The 22,477-nt window shown below is 37.8% G+C and overlaps 2 protein-coding genes across 2 annotated transcripts in view; one reads left to right on the top strand and one right to left on the bottom strand.

Moving 5' to 3' along the window:
* Window positions 1-19,613, bottom strand: part of ASXL3 (ASXL transcriptional regulator 3) — a 137,364-nt gene extending 117,751 nt beyond the window's left edge. Inside the window, exon 1 of the mRNA XM_058176925.1 lies at window positions 19,477-19,613. Coding sequence (XP_058032908.1) covers window positions 19,477-19,530 — 54 coding nt within the window. The 5' untranslated portion in view covers window positions 19,531-19,613. The remainder of the gene's footprint in view (window positions 1-19,476) is intronic.
* The window catches only part of CCDC178 (coiled-coil domain containing 178), a 152,151-nt gene continuing 148,353 nt past the window's right edge, over window positions 18,680-22,477 (top strand). The window contains exons 1-4 of the mRNA XM_058176928.1: window positions 18,680-19,498; window positions 20,173-20,287; window positions 21,410-21,489; window positions 22,120-22,232. The gene's annotated coding sequence lies outside the window, so the exon portion shown is untranslated. The remainder of the gene's footprint in view (window positions 19,499-20,172; window positions 20,288-21,409; window positions 21,490-22,119; window positions 22,233-22,477) is intronic.

Below are 22,477 nucleotides of genomic sequence, written 5' to 3' on the forward strand. Positions count from 1 at the left end.
CATATAATGCAATTACATATTAATACTGACAGTGTAGCTGGAGGATGAAAGGACTCACAAACTGGAAGAATGGATAGTGAAGTTAATGTTGGCAGAGATTATAAAATTGACTATAGGTAGTCCTCAACTTTTTCCCATGTTCTAAATTAATCTAATTATTAAATTAAGTCTTTAAGTAACTAGTTTTCACTGCCAGCCAATGGTTTTGAACTTGGGCTATAATTTCTGAACAAATTAGAGAGTGGATTACTATTTAGAACAAAACCAGAATTGACTAGGCCTACATAGGCAGGGCCAGAAGTACTATCAAATTCATCATCATGCTTGGAATTGCAGTATATAAGGTTATTAGAATCTTATAAGGTTTGAGAATGTTTGATCTAGGCAACAATTAACTGTTTAGCTGCAGCTGAAATCTCCAATCTCATCCACTTAGTTCTCTTTCTCCTTCACCCACTAATCCAACGAAGTGCTTACTGGGCCTTTATTATCTTTATTTACTTACTCACTCACTCTTCATCCCCAACATTCCCTGCCATTCCTGCAGCTCTACCTGATCACTTTACCCACTAGCCATCCCTTCACCTGCTGATTTCTCAGTATTCTTCCCCTCTTTTTGTTTCTTGGTTTCATTGTAATGCATTGAAGTGCTTATTTTTTTGCTATTTTCTTGACTCTTTAGTCATAACAGTATGAAACCATTAGTCATTAAGTTATAGAATTGTAACATTGTCTCATAGATGCTTCACACCATAGAAAAACAATTGTTTTAACCAGGAAAAATCAGGTAACCAATTAGTTAACCAATCAAAAGGAGAAACATTTTCATGAACATTATCTTTTATGGAAGCCTGTAAATTAGCCAGTTCATCCTCAATAGTCTTATTAAGCAAATGAAAATGCACAGCACAAGCACGCTGACCAACCAAGGTACAAAATCCACCTTGACGAGCTAACAAATAGTCTATAGCAAAACGTTGTTGAAGCATATCCTGATTTAATTCTTCAATTTCATTCTGCAAGTCTCGAATGATTGCAGCAGTAGCATTGATTGATTTTTCTAATCGACATGTAAGTCACTTATTTTTTTGAAAAAAGTTTTTTATTTTATTTTTTTTAAAAAATAGAAAATCATTTTTGAACAGGGCATCAGTCAGGTACATCATTAAACATAATTCAAATTTCTCCCCCCATTGTATTATATCCAATATATTTCCTTCTATCTCTTAAAATTATTATTTGCACATATCTATCAAAAAGTCTGTTCCATCCCCCCATTCTGAAATCAATATTTAAATCAAGTCTAGTCCCCATATTTTAACTCCCTTTTTACCCTACCCTCCTTTATTCCAAATATAACAGTAGTTTTAATTTCATCAAAACAATTGTTATTTCATAGCCCAATACCCAAGAGAAACAAAAAAGATCAACATAAAATCTTAGTTTTCTCTTACATACCATTTCAGTTTCAATTTCATATTTAACATAATTCTCTTAGTTTCCCCAAGACATCATTAGTAATTATTCTATTAATTATCTCTTAAATATTACAAATCTCAGCTTATTCTGTAATGCTTTTAAATCAGAGGTAAGCCATCTAATTTAAAAATCCTTTCTTAAAGCTGCCTTGCACTCGCATAGGCATATCCATCTTACTTGGGAATGTCCTGAGATCACAGAGACATTCCCCTCTTATCATCTTTCTCTGCCTCTAAATAGCATATGCCTAAAGGTTTCCATATAATCAATAAGAAACATAAAGATTAAAAGGGGCAAGTACTTCTTACTTCTCAAAAAATTTCCATCATTGTATTCATCTACTCATTGGAAGTTTTGTCACAAATTGTTTCAATTCCATTACATAGTCTTAGGGGGAAAAAACCCTATTTCCTTAACATAGATTCCTTAACACTCATTTCCCTCTTTAGGGTATTTAGGGTATTCTATTAAAATCAAAATGGCTCTTTTCTCTTTTTTTATGTATATCTTAAATAGTCAATCAAAACTTCCAAAAATCTCAAACAATTGTTTAATTAGAAGAGAGCTTATTTTCCTTTATTTAGTTGGGGCTCTAAACTTCAATTCCAAGCCCTCTTTGTCAGAATTCAGGTATCTTTTAACTTATTTCCTTCCGTTTTTCACTTTCACTTAAAGTTAGCCGCTATTTCAATGTTTCTTTTAAGCTTGTGCTTATTTCCACAAAAATGCCTCTTTGTGAGCTGGTGTCAACTCACCCGGCTTCGATATCCTGGTCAGATTTTATGCTTCACCTCCTGCCCGTTCTTAGGCCCTCCCGATTTTGGAGCAGCTGATGGTGGCTGCAATTCCTCCTCGCTGGATCAAGGGAAAAGGCCGGAGCTACAGGGAATTTGCAACTTCCCTGTTCGCTCCAGCGGCTCCCTCATTCTTCGCTGCCTCTATGGGGCAGCTATGGTCTTGAACAGACCTCCATTTCAAGGTGGACATCGGCGCTTACCCCGGAGTTTTCGGGGCTTGCGACCGTTCCATCGTGACGCTGGCCATGCCTCCTCAGAGCAATTATTTTTATTTGTTTGACACAGATCAATTTTTTTACTTAGTGTTCAGAAACTAAATATGAGAAATCAAGATTCTGAATTAGAGGCAAGTACGGAGAGAAACCTTTAGAAACAAAGATCCGTTTCCTAGCTGTCAGTGATATTTTTGTTAAATGCATAATGGTTAGCTTTCTGACAAAAATCATCCATCACATTATGACATTTATCTTCCTAAAGTAAGATAGAAAAGGCATCTGCAAGTTATTCCATCGCTTGGTATGAGACATTAATGTAATTTAAATCAGTTTCCACAGTCCACCAAATAAATAAATACTATGTTTTGATGCATTTTCTACAGCTACTCATAAAAATTCTTAATGATAATTTTCTAGTAAAAGAATATTGGCCTTGTATCATCTATGCAGCTAAGCTCCTTACTTCACATTTCATAGACTGCTTTATTTATCATCAGAATAAAGGCCATCAAAACTGAATGAAGTCTGAAACATTATTCTATCTTCAATTATTCTGTATCAATACAACATATGACCTAGCAGACATACATATGGAAGAAACTGCACATATTGGAAAAGAATCCACTTATACTCAAGTTACAGGAATCACTGAAATAATAATAGGCTTAAGGTGACATAAAAGAACTTACTGAGCAATGCAAGTGCACTCAGCATTATTCCAGTGCTGGAAGAAATATATCGCATTCTAAGTCCTTCTGATAAGCTAAAAATAGCCTAAGCTGCATTTACTGGATAAGAAATTATTTCCCAAAATAAATACCTGCAAACTGGGAAAGCGCACTATTTTACTTTCATTGAAAAGAACTGAAGCCCCTGTTAAAACCAAGGGGCAAGTACAGACCCCAGTACTAAAAACAAAAGTTCCTGCAAAAATGTAGCAGGCAAAAATGAACAAGTAACAAAAGCATTCATTTTGATGTTGCAACACAAACTCTGTCCGTTATGTACTTGTATTAGATGTCACAGCACAAGGACAAAAGAAGCTAAACTTGTGCTGTGTTGTGACAAAATACATTTCATCATATTTATTTGTTTATCGATCTAATTTATATAGAAGCTCATCTCACAAGCAAATGGCTCTGAGCAGTGTAGTTAGGAATGAGCATCATTGGCTGAAAAGGGTGGCTCTGACTGAATTAGTTGTATTTTATTTGGGGCTTGGGTTTTTAGTTGGAATGCTTGGCAACTGACACAGCACCCAAACCACAACACACTACACAGCCAACCACCACGCAAAAAGTAACCCTACCATACATAAAATGGGTGTTGGAAATGACAGCCATAATTCTTCAACTACTAGGAATAGCAGTAGCCCACAAACCTACAGCCACACTCTGCCAGGAATTATTCGGAACCAAAGACAAGATACAGAAGGATGAAAGAAACAATGTAATTTACAAAGTCAACTGTTAACATTTGCAATCAATTCTACATGGAACAAACATCACGTCAATTAAAAAACAGAATCCATGAACACCAGCTGGCAGTCAAATGCCACAATCCCAAATCCCTAATCTCTACCCACACTGACACAACACCACCAATTCGATTGGAGCAATACAAGAATCATCAGCCACACTATCACACTCATGCAAGTGAGTTTACTGAAGTCTGGCACTCCACAAGCAATTCCATCAACAGACACATCAACCTTCAACCAGCCTATGAACCCCTCAGAATTCAAATTAACCACACAGCCAATCAGCAAAGGCACTCACCCTCCCAATGACCCTCACATCACAAGACCCATTATAAGACCCTCAGCTGACATGATCATCACCTGACATGACCTTCACATAACAAGACCTACTGACCACACAAAGCCTTTATAAGCATGAGCATGAACACTGATACCCCCTAAACTCGGTTGAAGATGTTCTATCAATATAATTTTTGTTCATCAATATAATTAGAATAGAATAGAATAGAATAGAATAGAATAGAATAGAATAGAATAGAATAGAATAGAATAACAGAGTTGGAAAGGACCTTGGAGGTCTTCTAGTCCAACCCCTTGCTTAGGCAGGAAACCTTACACCACTTCAGACAAATGGTTATCCAACATCTTCTTAAAAACTTCCAGTGTTGGAGCATTCACAACTTCTGGAGACAAGTTATTCCACTGATTAATTGTTCTAACTGTAAGGAAAGTTCTCCTTAGTTCTAAGTTGCTTCTTTTCTTGATTAGTTTCCACCCATTGCTTCTTGTTCTGCCCTCAGGTGCTTTGGAGAATAGCTTGACTCATCTTCTTTGTGATATTGGAACACTGTTATCATGTCTCCCCTAGCCCTTCTTTTCATTAAACTAGACAAACCCAGTTCCTGCAACTGTTCTTCATATGTTTTAGCCTCTAGTCACCTAATCAACTTTGTTGATCTTCTAGGCGCTCTTTCTAGAATCTCAACATCTTTTTTACATCGTGGTGACCAAAACTGAATGCAGAATTATATCAAACCAAATTATTTCTTGTGACTAAACTGGCAAGGTTGATATCAATTTATTATGAATATATTAGTACTCCTGGCATCTAACTTGTAATCATAATATGAAATCTGAGTTTTTAAAAAACCAAGTTATAATTAGGAATATCCATGCAAGTTACAAAACCTCACGTGAGTATATGGCAGAATTTAAATGTTTAGAAAATAATAGGTTAATAGATTTAAGGAAGAAAGTTATCTCTTCAGCTGCATGTTGTCAAATAATAGTAATATTGATATGCCACTGTCTCAAATAAATACACAAATAATCTTGCTAAAAAAATAGTCTGCTGAAGGTATGCCATTGGATTAGTGTGGACATCCAGAGTTGCCTGTAACCAATGGAGGATGGTAGAATATCGGACGTAAATGTTCAGTGTGTTAACAGCCAGAACATACACAAATATAAACAGAGATATTTAGCAATGAGATGGTTTTGATTCTAAAAAAAGCACTGCCTTTTTAGATTTCAGGGTCTGAAGTTAGGTATTTCTATTACTTTGCCTAAAAACGGCTTTAGACTGATAGTCAAGAATAACTAATGTATTTAAAAGTTGAAATACATTAGTTATCCTTAACTATCAATCTCAAGCCTTTTCTTCCTCTCACCTTTTTTCAATCTCTGGCAGGACTGAAAGCTGAAATAACATTTCCCAAATCTGATGGTGTAATAAAACTCATATCTACTGATTTGTAGAACATTTATGAACCAATATTGCAAGGTAACGTTTCATCAGACACCCAAAGTTAATGGTTCTAAAAGAGCCATATGATCACAAGCTACATATTTTGTGTCTGCATCTTAGTGTTCTAAATCATCTTTCCCTAACCTGATATGAATGGCTATGCTCTCTGGGAAGGACAGGAATTTTCAGAAAAAGGCAACAAGTTGGAAACAGCTGCATCCCTTTCATCTTGCTTGCCCCCAACATGTCCCCAATTCACTCAAATATGTGGTTGATAAAGTTAGGATTCTAATTTTATCACTTACTACCGTGTTTTCCAGAAAATAAAACCTATCCCGAAAAGAAGCCCTAGCATTTTTTCTGTGTGCGCATAATATAAGCCCTATCTCCAAAATAAGCCCTACTTAAGAGCCTGCACAGCCACACAGCCACCCATTCCATCCGGCTGCTTGCAGTGCTGTGGCCACGAGGCAGGGAAGGGTGGAGCCACCTCACACCCACTTACCTCAGGGCCGCAGCAACCAGGCCATCCATGCCCCAAAATCTGGCACACGGTGGCAGCACCAACAACTATGTGCAGCAAGAGTCCATGTGACCTCAGGTCCACTTCTTCTGCTTGCTCGCAGCTGCAATGGAGCAGGAGGCCGAGTGGTGGGCTGGTGATGGTGCTGCAGCTGCAAGGTGAAGCATATGTCAGGGCGTGGATGGCCTGGCTGTGGGGACCCTGAGGTAAGCCAATGCGTGGCGCTTGGAGCAGCTCCATCCCCGCCTCACGGTTATGGCACCAATGTGTTGCTCAGCCTCCGTTGTGGCAAGCAGAAAAAATGGACCGGTGGTCATGCAGGGTCTTGCTGGATGGGGCTGCTGGAGCCGCTCTGCAAGGCGAGGCAGGTGTTGGGGCATGGATGGCCTGACTGCAGGGTCCCTGAGATAAGCTGGTGTGGGGCGCATGAGGCAGCTTCACTCCCCTGCCTCGTGGTGGCAGCACTAGCACACCATGCAGGCTCCGTTCCCCTCCTCTCCGAGCAAGCAGAAAAAGTGGACCTCCCCTATATGGGGAAAAAAACAAGATATCCCCTGAAAATAAGCCCTAGTGCATATTTCAGACCCAAAATAAAATAAAATCTGGTCTTATTTTTGGGGAAAGACTGGTAGATAGGAGAAAAAAGTAGACAATTAGAAGAAGGCAGAATGGGGGAAAGCCAAAAAATCTACATGTTTCTTCCTACTTCGGGACATTTAAAGCTACAGACATTTACTGTACAATTAGAGGCAAAACCCAGGCAATTCAGTTTATAAGAAAATTCTCATTAGAAGCTTCAGTGGAAAGAAGGGATAACTTGTCTGTTTTCAAAATAATAGACAAGACTGACATGACCATTTACAAAATATTCATTTACTAACTAGACGGCACATTAGGTAAGTTGTTTCCCTTTACCTCTTTCAAATGTTTCAAGATGCTGTATGCCATTTCAATTTGTCTCTTGTCTTTTTTCCCTCACAGCAAAAGTATTCTTCTTTTCTTTTTATAATTTTTAGGAATATCTTTGGGGCATGTCCCACCTTTTTAATTAGAAGATTTTCAATGTTTAAATGTAAGTGGGAGAGTGAACCCTGGAGTCAAAAAGGAAAGCATCAGCAAGATTTCCAGAGGCACTATACTCTTGTGTAAGATTAACTTTAACCTAAAATTACTAATTGTCCATACATATTTTATTAAAATAATCTCAAATGTTAACCGAGTAATATACTAATTACCATATTATTGAAAGATTATCATAAAAAATCATTCTCCTCTATGCTTTTAAGGTAGGACAGAAAGCATATCAAAATCTATTTATTAATAATGCTTTATTATAGCTGCTACTTGCAAATGAAGAATTTACAATTATCCCGTGTGATTCTTTCATCATTTTCTAGCCACTGGTTATAATGCAAGGGTGAATCACTCAAACTTTAATTGAATTGTCAGTTTGATTCAATGAGTAAAGTAACATAAAAATAGGTGTATACTGATAGAAGAGAATAATTCTAGCTCAGGACTGAACTATGGAGTCCTTGGTGCTCTCTGAGTTTGGTTGTTTTCTTGCAAACATTTCATTACCAAAGTAGGTAACATCATCAGTATCAGTAAGGAGTGATGTTTGTATATATCTCATTTTATATACTAAGGCAAGCCGTTAGTGTATATGTATGTCTGTGTAGAGAGAGGGGGGAAGAAGAGAGACGGAGAAGGAAAGAGGGAGAGGGAAAGAGACTAGTATATAATAAGACCAAACCAGGGGTGAAATCTAAAAATTTTCCCTACCGGTTCTGTGGGCGTGGCTTAATTGGTGGGCATGGCTTGGTGGTCAGATGACTGGGTGGGCGTGGCCAATAACAATAAATAATAAAAATAATAAACAAAGTATAAAAAAACAATGAGGTACTAAAAACCAACTTTCACACTTTACACACATACAACACAACACAACTGACTCACACACAATGTAAAAGCAGCTGCACTTCATACTTCACACAGCCACAAGCTCAAAAACCAACTTTCACACTTTACACACACACAACACAACACAACTGACTCACACACAATGTAAAAGCAGCTGCACTTCACGCAGCCACAAAAAGCTCAAAAACCAACTTTCACACGTTACACATACACCACACACACACACACACACCACATACAGCTTTCTGAGATTTTGTGTGTTTGTGTAGTTAGAGTGAAACACTACAGAAACACACCAAATCTCAGAAAGCTGCACAAATATTTTATTTTATTATTTTATTTTATTTTATTGTGGACTTCAATTCCCAGAGTTCCTCAGCCAGACAGCATTAATCACTCAGTGATGAAATAGATTAGCTAAATTAGATTAGTTCTGTCTGGTGCTGAAAATGAAACTTGGGGCTTTCCGGCTGGGAAAAAAGCCATGAGGTCGATCAGTAATCAGGTAAGTGTCTTAGACTCTTTTAAAAGGAGTTTTTCTACATGTTTTCTACAGAAAACATGGTTTTTTTAAGGTTCTGCTGATGAGGAACTCAGGTGAGATCTCCAGAGTAGCCTTTAATTTTATTTTTTTTAAGTTTAAAGGCTCTGCCGATCTCAACTGAGGGGCAGGATCCTCAAAGGCTTTTTTTTACTTTTAAAGGCATGTTTCGGCTGAAGCAAAATCTTCTTTTAAAAGTAAAAAAAAAAACCTCTGCTGATGGTGCGGCTCAGCAGAGGCAGCGGAGGCGGGGCCAGGGATTTTTGCTACCTGTCCTCCCAACCAGCAGCTGCCATCACTACCGGATCACGCGAGCCGGTCCGATCCGGGAGCATTTCACCCCTGGACCAAACCCTACTCCTGACTAGCACTGGTGATGTTATCTAGTTTGGTAATAAAACAACTGTAAGAAAACAACTAAGAACAGAAACCACCCATAATAGGTATGTCCCTTTGCAAAAAATTAATCAAGCTGAAGGTATCTAATTCAAAACTCACTGAACTGCATTACCTGCAAGACAACTGTCTGAACCAAATGTCCATGTCTATTTCCATTGAAGTAAGTTGTATCTCTTTATATTCCAGGTTCTGAAATTTTATAAGATGTCCATCAACCTAAGCAAGCCTCCATTCATGACATTGAGTTAGATAATACAATTTGATCCTAGTTTATTAGTTCAGCCTGAGTTCAGGAAAATATTTTTGTTTTGTTTTGGCATAATGGGACACTTTCTGTCCTTCATACAAAAGGGAAAAAGCAGGCAAGCTGATTATAGCATGTAATAAGAATCAATGGTTCTTCACTGTATCTGAAGAGCACTACTCAAACAGCAATATCTACAACTATGAATAAGTGATTGATATTATTATCCCGTTATTACACATGGAAGGAAAAGTATCTAATCAAATTTTAACCTTGGAATTAAATTTAGGAAGTTTGTGATAGAAACAACATCTGAATTAGAACTTCTCAAGTTTACCACTCAAAGTAAGCTGCATTCTTATTTAAATCCAATCAAAAGCCATGTGAGGCAGGAGTGTGGCGTAGGGAGAACTTGTTCCTGATTTTCCACTTTAGAAGTATCTTCCTGATGGAATTTGTACAGTATTAATTTATAGTAATTGGATATCAAACCTTTTTATTAATCCCAATATTTTAAACTTCCTAAAAATCCCCCCCCATTTTAAATGTTTTATCACTTTTAATGATCTTTATAATTTTGAGTCATTACCTGTTAGAACTTTATACTAAAAACAAGATAGCAAATCTATAAAATTTACAAATATGAAACATGTTCAATGGTAAGAGATTAAAAAGTTACTGTTATGATCTTCTGTTGTCCGTGTTTGATAATACATCCTGTTATTCATCCATGTATTTCTTCCCATCCCCTTTTCCCACATTCTTTCTACCATTAGCATCCAGCCTCATAGAAATCTACCTGTTCTAGAGTAATCCTGTTTTTCCTCTAAATTCCAACTTTCTTTAATATCACATTTTCATCACCCACTGTTTCCTTTAATCCATGCTTATTAAGCTGTTGACTAATTTGTTTCATTTATTCATGTGTTTAAACACACTGATTCTTCAACATTTTAATATCATTTTTCCTTTTTAACCACTACAATATATAGGACTTCCTGTTTGTAAGTGTTGTAAAGATTTTTTACACTTTTCCTTCTATTAAACTCTGCGCACCCATATTTCATTTTCTACCAATTCTACTTCACATCACCATTTTTTTACTCTTCTACCCAGCCTGATTATTTCAACCATTTTGATTTATTTCTGGACATCCAGTCTTTCTAATTTATTAGGAATCTCTTCTTCGTGATCCTTGATGAAGGTATCTTTTATTTTTATGTACACTGAGAGCATATGCACCAAGACAAATTCCTTGTGTGTCCAATCACACTTGGCCAATAAAATTCTATTCTATTCTATTCTCCATATACTGATTAACCCCAAACATTTCACAAAAGATGTTCTTTATTCCATCCCATTTTTACATCCTAAATGTGACTCTTTAACACTGGCAATGAGATAGTCTCATTGACTACATGTGAAGATGCTAGCCAAAACATATATAGGTATAAGGTAGATCATCTAATAGGGATCACTGTTCTCCAAAAACCTGCTTCCAGTCACTCACCACTTTACAGGCACTTGCTTAGTACAGACTTACTTCAATAAAAGCTGTGATTCAGAATAAGAACTTGGACAATGCCTATTGAAAAATGTCAGAGGAATGGCTGTCTCCCTCACTCTTAATAAGCTGCATTCTACCATAAGTTGGACATATTGAGAGAACATTAATAACTCTCATCCTGATCAGTAATAAACAAGGATTTTGGCTCAAGCTGGGGAGTTTGAGATCTTGGCTGCCAGATGAAAGGAATTGCCATTGTTCCTACCTTAAAAGTCCACTTATCAGAAAAAAAAACCCCACCTCACTCTGTGTAATAGTAATGCCAATCCTATGATATTCAGAATCTGTAAGTTTCGTTTTCTGACAAATTAATATTCAAAGCTTCACTCTAAGTAAGACATAGTCAGATGCTAACTATCACCATAAAGACAGAAAAACTAAAACAAAGTTGTAATCAGAAGCAAGGAATTTAAGTGATGCATAATATGCTGTAGAATGAGAAAGGGATTACTAAATGCTGCATAGTAAGTTTACATTTACACATTCATGAGATTTTAGGAAATCTATTAGCATTTGAAAACTAGAAATATTACTGGGCCCATTGCAAAGATGTTTTAAAATATTTTCACCATCATAATTATTTACAACTGTCAGATTAACAACAATAATAAATTCCCTTCTTTAATCAGGTGCAATTCTCAGAGTCTGCCTGGACACGTCCCTGACATTTTTTTGGCAAAGTTTTTCAGAAGTGATTGCCATTGCATCCTTTTTAGGGCTGAGAGAAAATGGCCAAGTTCACCCAGCTGGCTTTGTGTCCAAAGCAGGACTAGAACTCACAATCTCTAACAATAATAATATAAACAATTAATTAAATAAACTAAAAAATAATTAGAACAAACTATCAGATGTTTACCAGTGAACACTTTATAACACTTATTTCATACGTTGTTAAGTTATCTAAAATCAGAAGAGTAGACGTAGAGAGGGTGTGCATAAGCGCACTAGCGGGCCTACCATCCCTGTCTTGCTGTCCCCATTTACCTGTACTTACTTCCTTTGTTTATGTTTATACCTATACCTGCTCTCTTGTACATGTTTGACAAACAAATAAAATAAAATAAATAAATAAAATAGACCGCACATAGACTTCGGCAAATAAATAAACATGTTATGTAAGAGTGCTTCAGCCACATTGTAGCTTAATGATATTAATTGGAACAGCAAATATCATAAAATTAATCCATTCTCTTAAAAATATTTGGCAATACAGGCCTACAATATTTCTAATAAGTTTAGGAATAATAAGTTTACAGCACATGCCTTATTTCAGAATAAAGTGGGTGGAAGCCTAATTAGTAAAATTAATAGAAAAGAATGGCACAGTTGAAAATTATAATAGCATAAACTAAAAGGCCAAAAATGGTCTTTTCATAAGTACAGATTACTTATGAACAAAGCGTGAGATTTCAAGTCTCAGCACTTTTCAGGAGAATAATTTAAAAAGCTTCTCCACATATTCTAAATGTACAAAACTAAAAAACGAAGTCCCTTTTTGAAAGACAGGCCCTTATCTGCTTTTTTTTATTTTCAAAAAGAAAAATGCAAATTGTAGTTATACAGAGTTCACAGAGATGATTCTAAAGGTTTTTTTCCGAAGAAAAGCTAGAAATTGGAATGCAGTAAGATGGGATATTTCCATGAACAATCATTTACATAAATACTTTGGATTCCGCTTGTCTCTTCCTGATTTAGGCTACATTCCCATGTGATATAAAATCATGCCCTTGCAGTTAAAAATGCAGGTTTATCAGCATAAACATAAAGAATGTAATTTTAGGCAGGAAATAAACTCACCTCAGACAAACAATTAATAAAGGAAGTTGTCTTATATCATTAAATTATTAACTCATTTAGTATAGCATGTTTTCCTTTCTGTCAATTTGTATTTTGGAATTTCCCATTGTCTATCAGAAGATACTAAGCTGAGAGAGAGAAAAATGTGTTATTCCTCTAACTATAGCTCTAAACCAGGCTTTAAAGCATGTTCCAATCGTATTTCTAAAGTTTGGCAGTACAACTGCTAAAAATTGGTAACATGGTTTCACATCATTTCGAGGATGATAACACATGAATCCAAGTGAAATGTGGTGATCTACCACTAAAAAGTAAGTAAATAAATAAAAGCTATAGCATGTGCAATCAAATTATTAATTTTTATTTGCAACTATATTTCTCTTCTCAATGAAAAAGGATCAAGTCATTCACATTAATAATATTACACATACAATACTACATGATTTTTAAAGAAAATTATAAACATGCTAATAAGTCTGACAGGAGAAATCAAGGAAATGCTTTTTGGCTATAATTTCTGCCACAGTTGCGGTATACATGAAATTAAAATCCAATTCAATTGATGACTACATAAAAATGGAATTATATATCAATCAATAAGAGATTAGACATATACAATGTATTAATTGCATACAGGAGAACTAGATTAGATTTATTAGATATGCTACAGAATAGTTGCAGATAACTACTATATGTCATATAAAGAATATATTAAAAGTATGTATGCTCACACATGTATCAAAAAGAAAGAAAATCCTTCTGCACTGACAAATATAACTAATTTTCATGTGTTCTTTAACCTGCTAGTGACACAGGAAGGTCTTGTAGCTAGAAATGCCTTTGCTACATTCAAGAATGCTTTACATTTATATGTTCATCTACCCCATCTGTGGGGTAGGGCACAGTAAGCAAGCAGAAATGCATAATTCATTTTATTTTGAAGTACAAGCATTGATCAAATAATTGAAGAGTCATTGCTGGAGAATTATCAGTCTCAACTGTATACTCTTCACTGGAATAGTGATTGATTCAATAAAGCCAGAAATAAATGGATACGAAGAAAACAAAACAAGCAGCAAGATGTCTATTAGTAAATACATCCCAGATTATAAGTAGTTCTCAATTTATGACCATTTATGGACTTAGAATGGATGGTTTACAACCTGTAAAGCATCTCTGGCCATTATAAATGATTACAGCCCCCTGCCCCATGATCATGTAACCACATTTCAGGCACTTAATGGCCAATTTGCACTGACAATCAATTGCCAAATGCTCTGCAATTATGTGATCATCATTTGCCACCTTCTCTGCCAGTTTCCCCAGGAAGTTAATGGGGAAGCCAGTAGGAAAGGTTGCAAGCAGAGGAAACAGGATTCAAGATTCATTCCTAAGTGCACTGAGTGATTTCCCTTTCCTTCCATACAGGAAGGGAAAATCTTTCTATGTGCTGTAAGAATGAATCTCAAATCTGGTGAAAGGGTAGCTCTTGGCTAGCTCAGCCACAGTTGTGTCAAAAGCCAACATTCTGAGCCTTTCAGAAGGCTAACATTAGCTACCATTTTCCCCTCCCCAAATGTAGCAAAAGCCAGCCTTCTGAAAGGCTCAAAAGGCTGGCTTTCATATTTGGGGAGGAGAAAATGCCAGTTAATGTCAGCCTTCTGACCCTTCCATAGCAATGGTATTTATTAGCATTTTCATCAGGTGAAAACACTAGCAAACACCATCATTCTTGTGATTGTTTGGAAGGCTCCCAATTGTTCGATTTGGGAAAAGGGCCTTCAGAACCGTCACAAGAATGGGGCCCTCTTGCAAGGTGGAGCAGATGGCCTTGGAAGTCAGTAGTTGGAGAACAATGTAAAAGTGGACCTAGGTATAGTGGGGACTGGTAAGGACCTGGGACTCTCAGGCTTGGTAGATCAGGGAGAGAACCAGGTCTCTTAAATGTGGTGTAATGCTTACATCCAATCCACATGCCACCATGGGAACCCTCTCCCAGGCATTCCACTTGACTGTTATGGTCGCTTAACAACCATACCTGTGAACGCTGGGATTGCAATTGTTAAGCAAAGTGGCCACGTGGCACCTCACTTAATAACTATTTTGCTTAACTATTAAGATTCCAGGTGCAATTACAGCTGTAAATAGTAGAATAACTGTAAACCAAATAACAGCTAAAAAGAACAGGCTATGGAAACAATGCTACATATTGCCTGTGTTGGATTCTAATTTCTTTTCTCATGCATAGCATTATTGAAAATGAAAGATTATGCTTTGATTCAGAATTTATTTCGTATTAGAGCTTTAATGTTCACATTTAATTTGAGCAGGTTTCTGATATTTTGTTACAGGATTTATAAAGATGCAAGCAAACAATTCACTTAGCTCAATCAGCCTTTCAGATGTGATTGTAAAGATAGGTTTTCAAAGCTTACATAACGTCATCACAAATTCTATAACTCAGTGACAAGAAATTTGTAGCTTATCAGAAATTGCTAGATACAATATCTAATAGTTCCAGCCAAAAAGTTAAATGATAATAGGAGTTTTAGTTCATGAACATTTAGTAGGTAATAATCTTCCTATCCTGACTTAACTGGAAATTTCAAGGATTAAAAATAACTTCCTACATGGCATGCCTTCTTTTGCTACTATGTTATAGATCCATCTACATCTTCACTGCTTTTAAAATACTATTGGATCATTCAATATTATTTAAGTAATTTCCTTATGGCAATACAGTTCCATTACAAATGACAGTTTTTAAACTCCATGGAACGTATATATTGGATGAGATTTTATTGGTTATTTGTGTGATTATCAAATTAGGGAGAAGCAGCAGCAGCAAGGAAGAATATGACTCATTAATGATTTTGCATGCATATGGCACATTTTCTTTTACAAATTTCACCAAGGTCCTCTGTTTTAACACCCTTGACTGATGGGTAGTAGACAAGCATACACAAGGATAACTGGAGATGAAAATGCTCAGAAAAAAAAAAGGAATAAGGAAGCAAAGAGAAGTTAATGGCTATGCAGATGGATACAGAGTATGCAGAAGTAAAATTAATACCCAGTAAAATTTGCATACAGAAAAGGGGCCTAGGCATCCATAGAAAGGGAGCATAGGGTGAGCCACCGTGGCGCAGTGGTTAGAGTGCAGTACTGCAGCCTACTTCTGCTGACTGCCGGCTGACTGCAATTTGGCAGTTCAAATCTCACCAGGCTAAAGGTTGACTCAGCCTTCCATCGTTCCAAGGTGAGTAAAATGAGGACCCAAATTGTTGAGGGCAATATGCTGACTCTGTAAACCGCTTAGAGAGGACTGTAAAGCGGTATTTAAGTCTAAGTGCTATTGTTGTAGGGAACAGATGATGACTCAGATCATGATATAAACCACATAATTTATATACCTGTGTCAGATATCAAATACAAATTCTAAATTATATCCTTAGTGCTATGGCATTTTGACATTGTGGCTTGTTATGGATATTGCTTAAGGAGGTGAAGAACTGAAAGAACTTTTAAATATAAAAAGTGATGTAATTTTATAGAATTAGATCCAGTAAAAGTTAGCTACATTTAGGTCATTGAAATTAATGGATTAGTCATGATCAAGTGTTTTAGTTTGACCTTAATAGGAACTAGGTGAGATTAACTTACTTTCAAGAAAGTTCAGAAAGTCTTAAAAATGTTATTATAGCATACACACAAAGTACCAGAGTTTTCTTTCTCATTAAGACTGAAGTTGAAATGTACAGAAGGATGGTCTTTCAGCCTTCATCTAGTCCTGCATATGAAGACTACACCTTAATAGAATTCTTGCCTTAAAATGGTCATATATGGAAACAGCAACTTGATAACATAATCATAAATGAATCAATCAGCACTGGTCATAAAAATAAAAGCTATTATAGGAAATAGCATATATGGCACCCATTAGTGATAACACACCCAACCTGTTCCTTTGCACTTTGTCTTATCAATTTGTAAAATATTCCTTTAATGCATAAAATATGAATAGGAAACTTCATGCAAACCACAAAAATGAACCTTATTTCCAAAAATATTTCTGGTCCGTATAGATCCCAGAGGCATTCTTAGAAAATAATGTGACTGATGTCTACAATCCAGAGCTTAGTTTACATTTTGCAAATAGATACTTTGTGATTGGCCATCATCATGTTGACAATCATTTTTTGAGATTCCATAACACACTTTCAAAATTCTAAATATGCTAAGTGGTTCAAAAAGTTTAGGGACTCTGAAGAAACAATTTACATTTGTTTCATTAGTTATGAATTATTACATATATAAACATTTAATTTGTTTCATTAGTTATGAATTATTACATATATAAACATTTAAAAAGAGCCTTTAGAAACAAAATGGCAAAATGTATAATTCAATCTATTCAATACAGCCTTAACTATAAGATCAGGTCTTATACTTTGATGGGAAGTGTAGATTTGTTAAGTTGAATTTAGGCTATTTTGCTTTGCTTGTATGTAGACTATCTATAGAGTCAGTTTAGTTAAATGGTTAAGGCATCATGCTAGAAACTGAAAGACTATGATTTCTAGACTTGCCCTAGGCATAAAGCCAAACTGGGGGATGTTGGGGCAATCACTCTCTCTCAACCCTAGGTAAGAAGCAATAGCAAACCACTTCCAAAAATTCTCACCAAGAAAACTGAAGAGCCAGTTCTGGCAGTCACCAGAAAACCTGACACAAAGGGATAAAAAAAAAAGGACAATCTATAAGTTGTACAATAGATTGTTACTTTGTACAACGTATGAAAAATAAAATAGCTTCCTATTAAACTACAGAGACAAATAGTATAAATAGGTTACAGTATATCTGATACTTATATTTTACTGTGTTTGGGAATTACCGTATATATTATTGTGGTAACTGACATACATGACTCAAGAACAAATGAGTGTCATCACAGGTAAGTTACTAAAAAGCTAAACAGTTCTTAGCTTTACAATAAGAAGCTATTTCCAACTTATTTCCTGAAACCAAACTTCATAAAATATACCCACCATTATGTACAGAAATATTTTATTCTACATATAACAATACTATAACAGTTTATATTAAATCCCACTGAATTCAATAGAATTTTCCTAGAAAGTAAGGTAAAGGTAAAGGTTCCCCTCGCACATACGTGCTAGTTGTTGCCAACTCTAGGGGGCGGTGCTCATCTCCGTTTCAAAGCCGAAGAGCCAGCACTGTCCGAAGACGTCTCCGTGGTCATGTGGCCGGCATGACTCAACGCCAAAGGCGCACGGAAAGTACATCATCTTAATTTTAATCATCTTAATTTTCAGTAATTAATTAATTATAATTAATTTTAATCATCTTAATTTTCAGTATTTAAAGACTATTCCAAATCTGAAAATCATGTTTTTTAGAAAATGCAACATACCACAGAGAAATAAGTAAGAAAGAAACGACAGATTTATTTCTGCTGACAAAATTTGGGAAAAAATCGTTTGAGAAATATATATTTTTTTCTGAAAAGACAGAAAGGAATATCTTGGATAAAGTTACCTGTGCAAGAAAATCTTTTAACATCTACACAAACATACCAGAAAGTGGATACATTCTGGAATATTACTTTCACCAATATGTGAGGATTAGAAGGAAGACAGATTCTTAAATTCTTTGCTTAGAGATATATGTTCTTTTTCTGCAGACTTAGAAAAGTATGGAGAATGTCCTGTATATTCTTCCCACGTTTATGTACATATTACGGAGAAATGTGCTCGGCAGCTCATATTAAGCAGCACTGGTTTTTAGACATGAAGATACAACTGAAGCTAAGTTGTTCATATATCACAGACAGCATTTCTGACACAGCTACAGGGAAAACTGTTCTCTCACATCAATGTTATATTAAACCAGAGGTTAAAGAAATGCCTAAGCTTTATTTGCATAAGCTTAAAAATAAAATGAGCACATAATGGACTTCAAATTTCACAATCAGAAAAGAAGCGATTCCCTTATTCCAGGCTGTCATACACACACCACACACACAAAACAGTCATTATGGTAATAATTATGAATGAATAAACGAATGCATGCATTCAAGCACTATGGAGGAGTTAGAACGGGATGAGACTGCAACCTTTCCCTTCAAACCCAACGGCAGGCATCATGCCTCATCTCTACAGTGAATGCACAGGTGTGGAGGAAATTCTTCCTCTTCTGTCGGCCACTTCGTGGTGGGATTGCCCGCAAACGATTAATAGTGCTTATGGCTAAGGAAGAATCGCCAGGAAGAATCTCTCTTCAAGAGTAAGAGGAGTAAGTAGAACCCAGAGTACTGTGAGGGTTTCTAAGGGTTTTCTTGTTAACCCCCGGCGCCTCGCGCTGCACAGCCTTTTAACACCAGAAGTCCTTCTTTAGCAAACTACCTAGCGACTGAACGTGGCACGCAGACCCGTCCACGAACAAAGTAGTTCCCAGAGCACACCCGGTGAGCAGACTTTCGCACGGAACATTGTTCCGCCACCACGAGAACGCAGCCTCCGCTTCCCGTCTCATCCCGCACCTCCGGCTCTCCGAGGCTCTGACTCTGCCCACGCGCAGCTCCGCACGGTCACTCCAGCATCCCCTACCGACTGCAACAATGCAAAGAGCTCGGGTCGGGAGTGGGCTGCACTAGGCGCCTCCCCGACTCGCCCCGGGAACAGCAGCCAGCCGGGCGGACGGGCCGGCCCCGCCGCACGCACAAAGCCTCGGGTCGCACCTACCAGGCGGGCAGCCTCGGCCCAGGTGCGGTCCTTCTTCTTCCTCTTGTCTTTCATGTTTGCATCTCATTGAGATGATTCGAGGGGGGCGGGGGCGGAATGGAACGTGCAGGGACGGGGCGGGGGGAAGGAGGGGGAGCCCGAGGGTCCCGCACAGACAATGATACGGTGACGTGGAGTTCTAGAACCCCTGCGGGAGGGGCGTGGGAGCGACAGGGCGGTGGAGGGTTGGGCCGTCTCGGGCTCGCACTCCCGCAGTAGCAGCGGCGGCGGCGACACAGCTGACAGTTTGAGGGATGCTCCGCTACGCAAGTCACAACAATGCACTATGACGTCACATAAGGGAATGGCGACTGCACAAAAACATCCCAGCCGAGGCGGCCGAGCTCGCGAGCAAACCGCACGAGACGCAGAGGAAAGAAAAGGCCTGCCACAGATCTCGCGAGAGCTTGTGAAGACCCTCTCTTCAACCCACTCCTATCTCCCTCCCCGCTGCCCTGTTCGTTTTACAAATAGGGGGAAATCGTTAAAGCCAAGACTACATGTCCCAATGTGCAATACGCCCGAGCGCTGCGTTTGTGTTTGTTACGAGTGCGGTGTGTGTTTTTTTTCGTTTTAAAGCGACTCGTTTGTATGCCGGGTCTTGTGTGTGGGAGCTAACAGAAAGGAAGGGTGTGTTTTGTTTTGTTTTTTGGCCAGCAGTTCATCCCACCCGGGCCGGTCCCAAGTTCCATGTGGGGGCGAGCCCCCCCTCAGCAAGAGATGTCGGATGCTCTTCCATCGTATTCGTCTCCAGCAAACCCAGGGGAGCCGGGTAAGCCAGGTCTGACCACCCTCACCTGCTTGCCCCCTCCCAGTCTTAACTCCCTACGGCACCGAACGCCGAAAGGAGGGGGCGTGACGGGTGGATCCGCCCTCCACCCACCACCGCCGCCTGCTGCCTTGCGTTCTCCGTGACCAGGTGCGGAGCTTAGGAACACGGCTGTCGGCAGCAGATGGCTTATATTGCCATTGCTCTATATACTCGTCCAGTTATTAGAAAACTATAGAAGAGCCAACCCCGCCCCCGCCCGCCTCCGCTTCAATGAACAGAGACAAGTTACACCTTCCCTTCTCTCCCGGATAAGTTCGCGATATGAATCACCAGACTTTGTCAGCGTTAGAAGATCCCCAAACTTTTTTTCCCTCCTCTTAGAATGAGTTGAATCTTCAACGATTGGAGGGTACTTCCTTCCTGCATGTGTCGCCTTTTCCAGTCGCTATTCGCTCCTTACCAAGCGCTGAAACTTGCATCGCTTCCGCAGTTATGTCTGGGTCCCGATACATTCTGAAGATTCGCTGTATTGTTGCAGGCAATAAAGAATCTGGCCGCTGTTAATTGAGAGATCAGCCAAATCGATCTTATTTAACAAAGAAAACCTAGATTTTGTTAACATTTTTGTTAACAAAATTGGGAACGTTTTAGATTCAAAATACTCTGCCATTTTTAACATTGATGCATGTTCTAGTTAGAAAATAAAATAGTATAGATATAGAAGCTACTGTCTTGGGCCAGGATCAGAGAAAGCCCTGTGTAAATTTATTCTGCTTAAGAGATGGTTAGGTAAGCATGAGCCAAGCAGATTTTCTGTCTTGTCCAATATAACTTTGCTGTTTGGGAATATAGTGGGAGGAGGGGATACATACCCATACCCCATATATGATTCTTTGAGCTCTCAAGAGAAAGTAAACTCTGAAAGCAATGTAATGATTATTAAAGCAATAGTAGCAGCAGTAGCAATGCTATGGAGTTATGTCGATTTTAACAAAGTCCACAAGAGAAATCCAGAATAATGATGTTTGGCAATTATGGGAATGTGACAAATGGGCTGGGGCACTGATTTCAGTGGAGTACAACTGTGAAGGCTGGTCTGATTTTTTAAATTTTGTTTTGCAGATTCAGTAATGCTCAGTTAAGCACTGAACAATGACACTAATGCTATAACTGGAATTCTAATAGAGGAGATGGTAATTTAGGTAACTTTATGTCTTTCACTTCTAATTTTAGTACATAAGTTTTAATCAAAAGGACTAAAATACTTTAAAATTAATGATTGTATTTATTGTTCTACTCATGGTTGCTCATGCTTTGGTCACCTGCCAGATGGGCTACTGTAATGTGCTCTACATGGGACTGCCCTTGGAAAGTATCCAGAAGCTCCAGCTGCTACAGAATTAGGTGGCACAGGAAGTTATATGTGCTCCTAGAGCAGCACACATATATCTGCTCTACGAGCTGCGTTGGTTGCCAGTCTAATTCAAAGTGTTGGTTTTGACTTTTAAAGCTCTTCGTGGCATGATGTTGCGTTATTTAAGATTAAGATAAATGTTATTGTCAGTTTTTATTGGGAGTACACTGGCACACATTAAAAATGAAATTGTTGCCTGCTCTCAAAAAGAAGTATATATCTACCCATTCACGTACATAACACACATGCTGTATACATATATATCTACACCATTACACACACACAAACACACATACACACACACAGACAGACATATTAATCACTGTCCATTTTGAATACATAACACAAAGAAGAAATTTGAGAGTTCACAAAGTTTTGAGGGGCTGCCTCTTCCCAATTATTTCTGCCCACTTGCCAGGTCTGGCATAAGAAGGAGGTTGCGAATTCCATCTGTTAGAATTAATTCTGTAAGGACCCAGAAGACGAGGCTTTTCTGCCATGGTACTCCCTATGGAACATCATCTGCCTAAGGTGAGATTTGCTACATCTCTCTGATCTTCTGAAAGTCCCTTAATATCTGATTATGTAACCAATCCTGGGGGTTGAAAGGGAATAGTAATTTGATAAGGTAGCTCCATTGTTTATAATCTAATGCTGTCTCTTAGCTTTTATAATATTTTTTATTTTTTTGAAAGTTTCTGAAATAATTAGTTTGTATGCCATCCAGAATCATGATACATGAGATCAATCAATTACGTCAATAAAATAAAAATAAA

Source organism: Ahaetulla prasina, chromosome 3 (assembly GCF_028640845.1).
Source record: "Ahaetulla prasina isolate Xishuangbanna chromosome 3, ASM2864084v1, whole genome shotgun sequence".
NCBI lineage: Eukaryota > Metazoa > Chordata > Lepidosauria > Squamata > Colubridae > Ahaetulla > Ahaetulla prasina.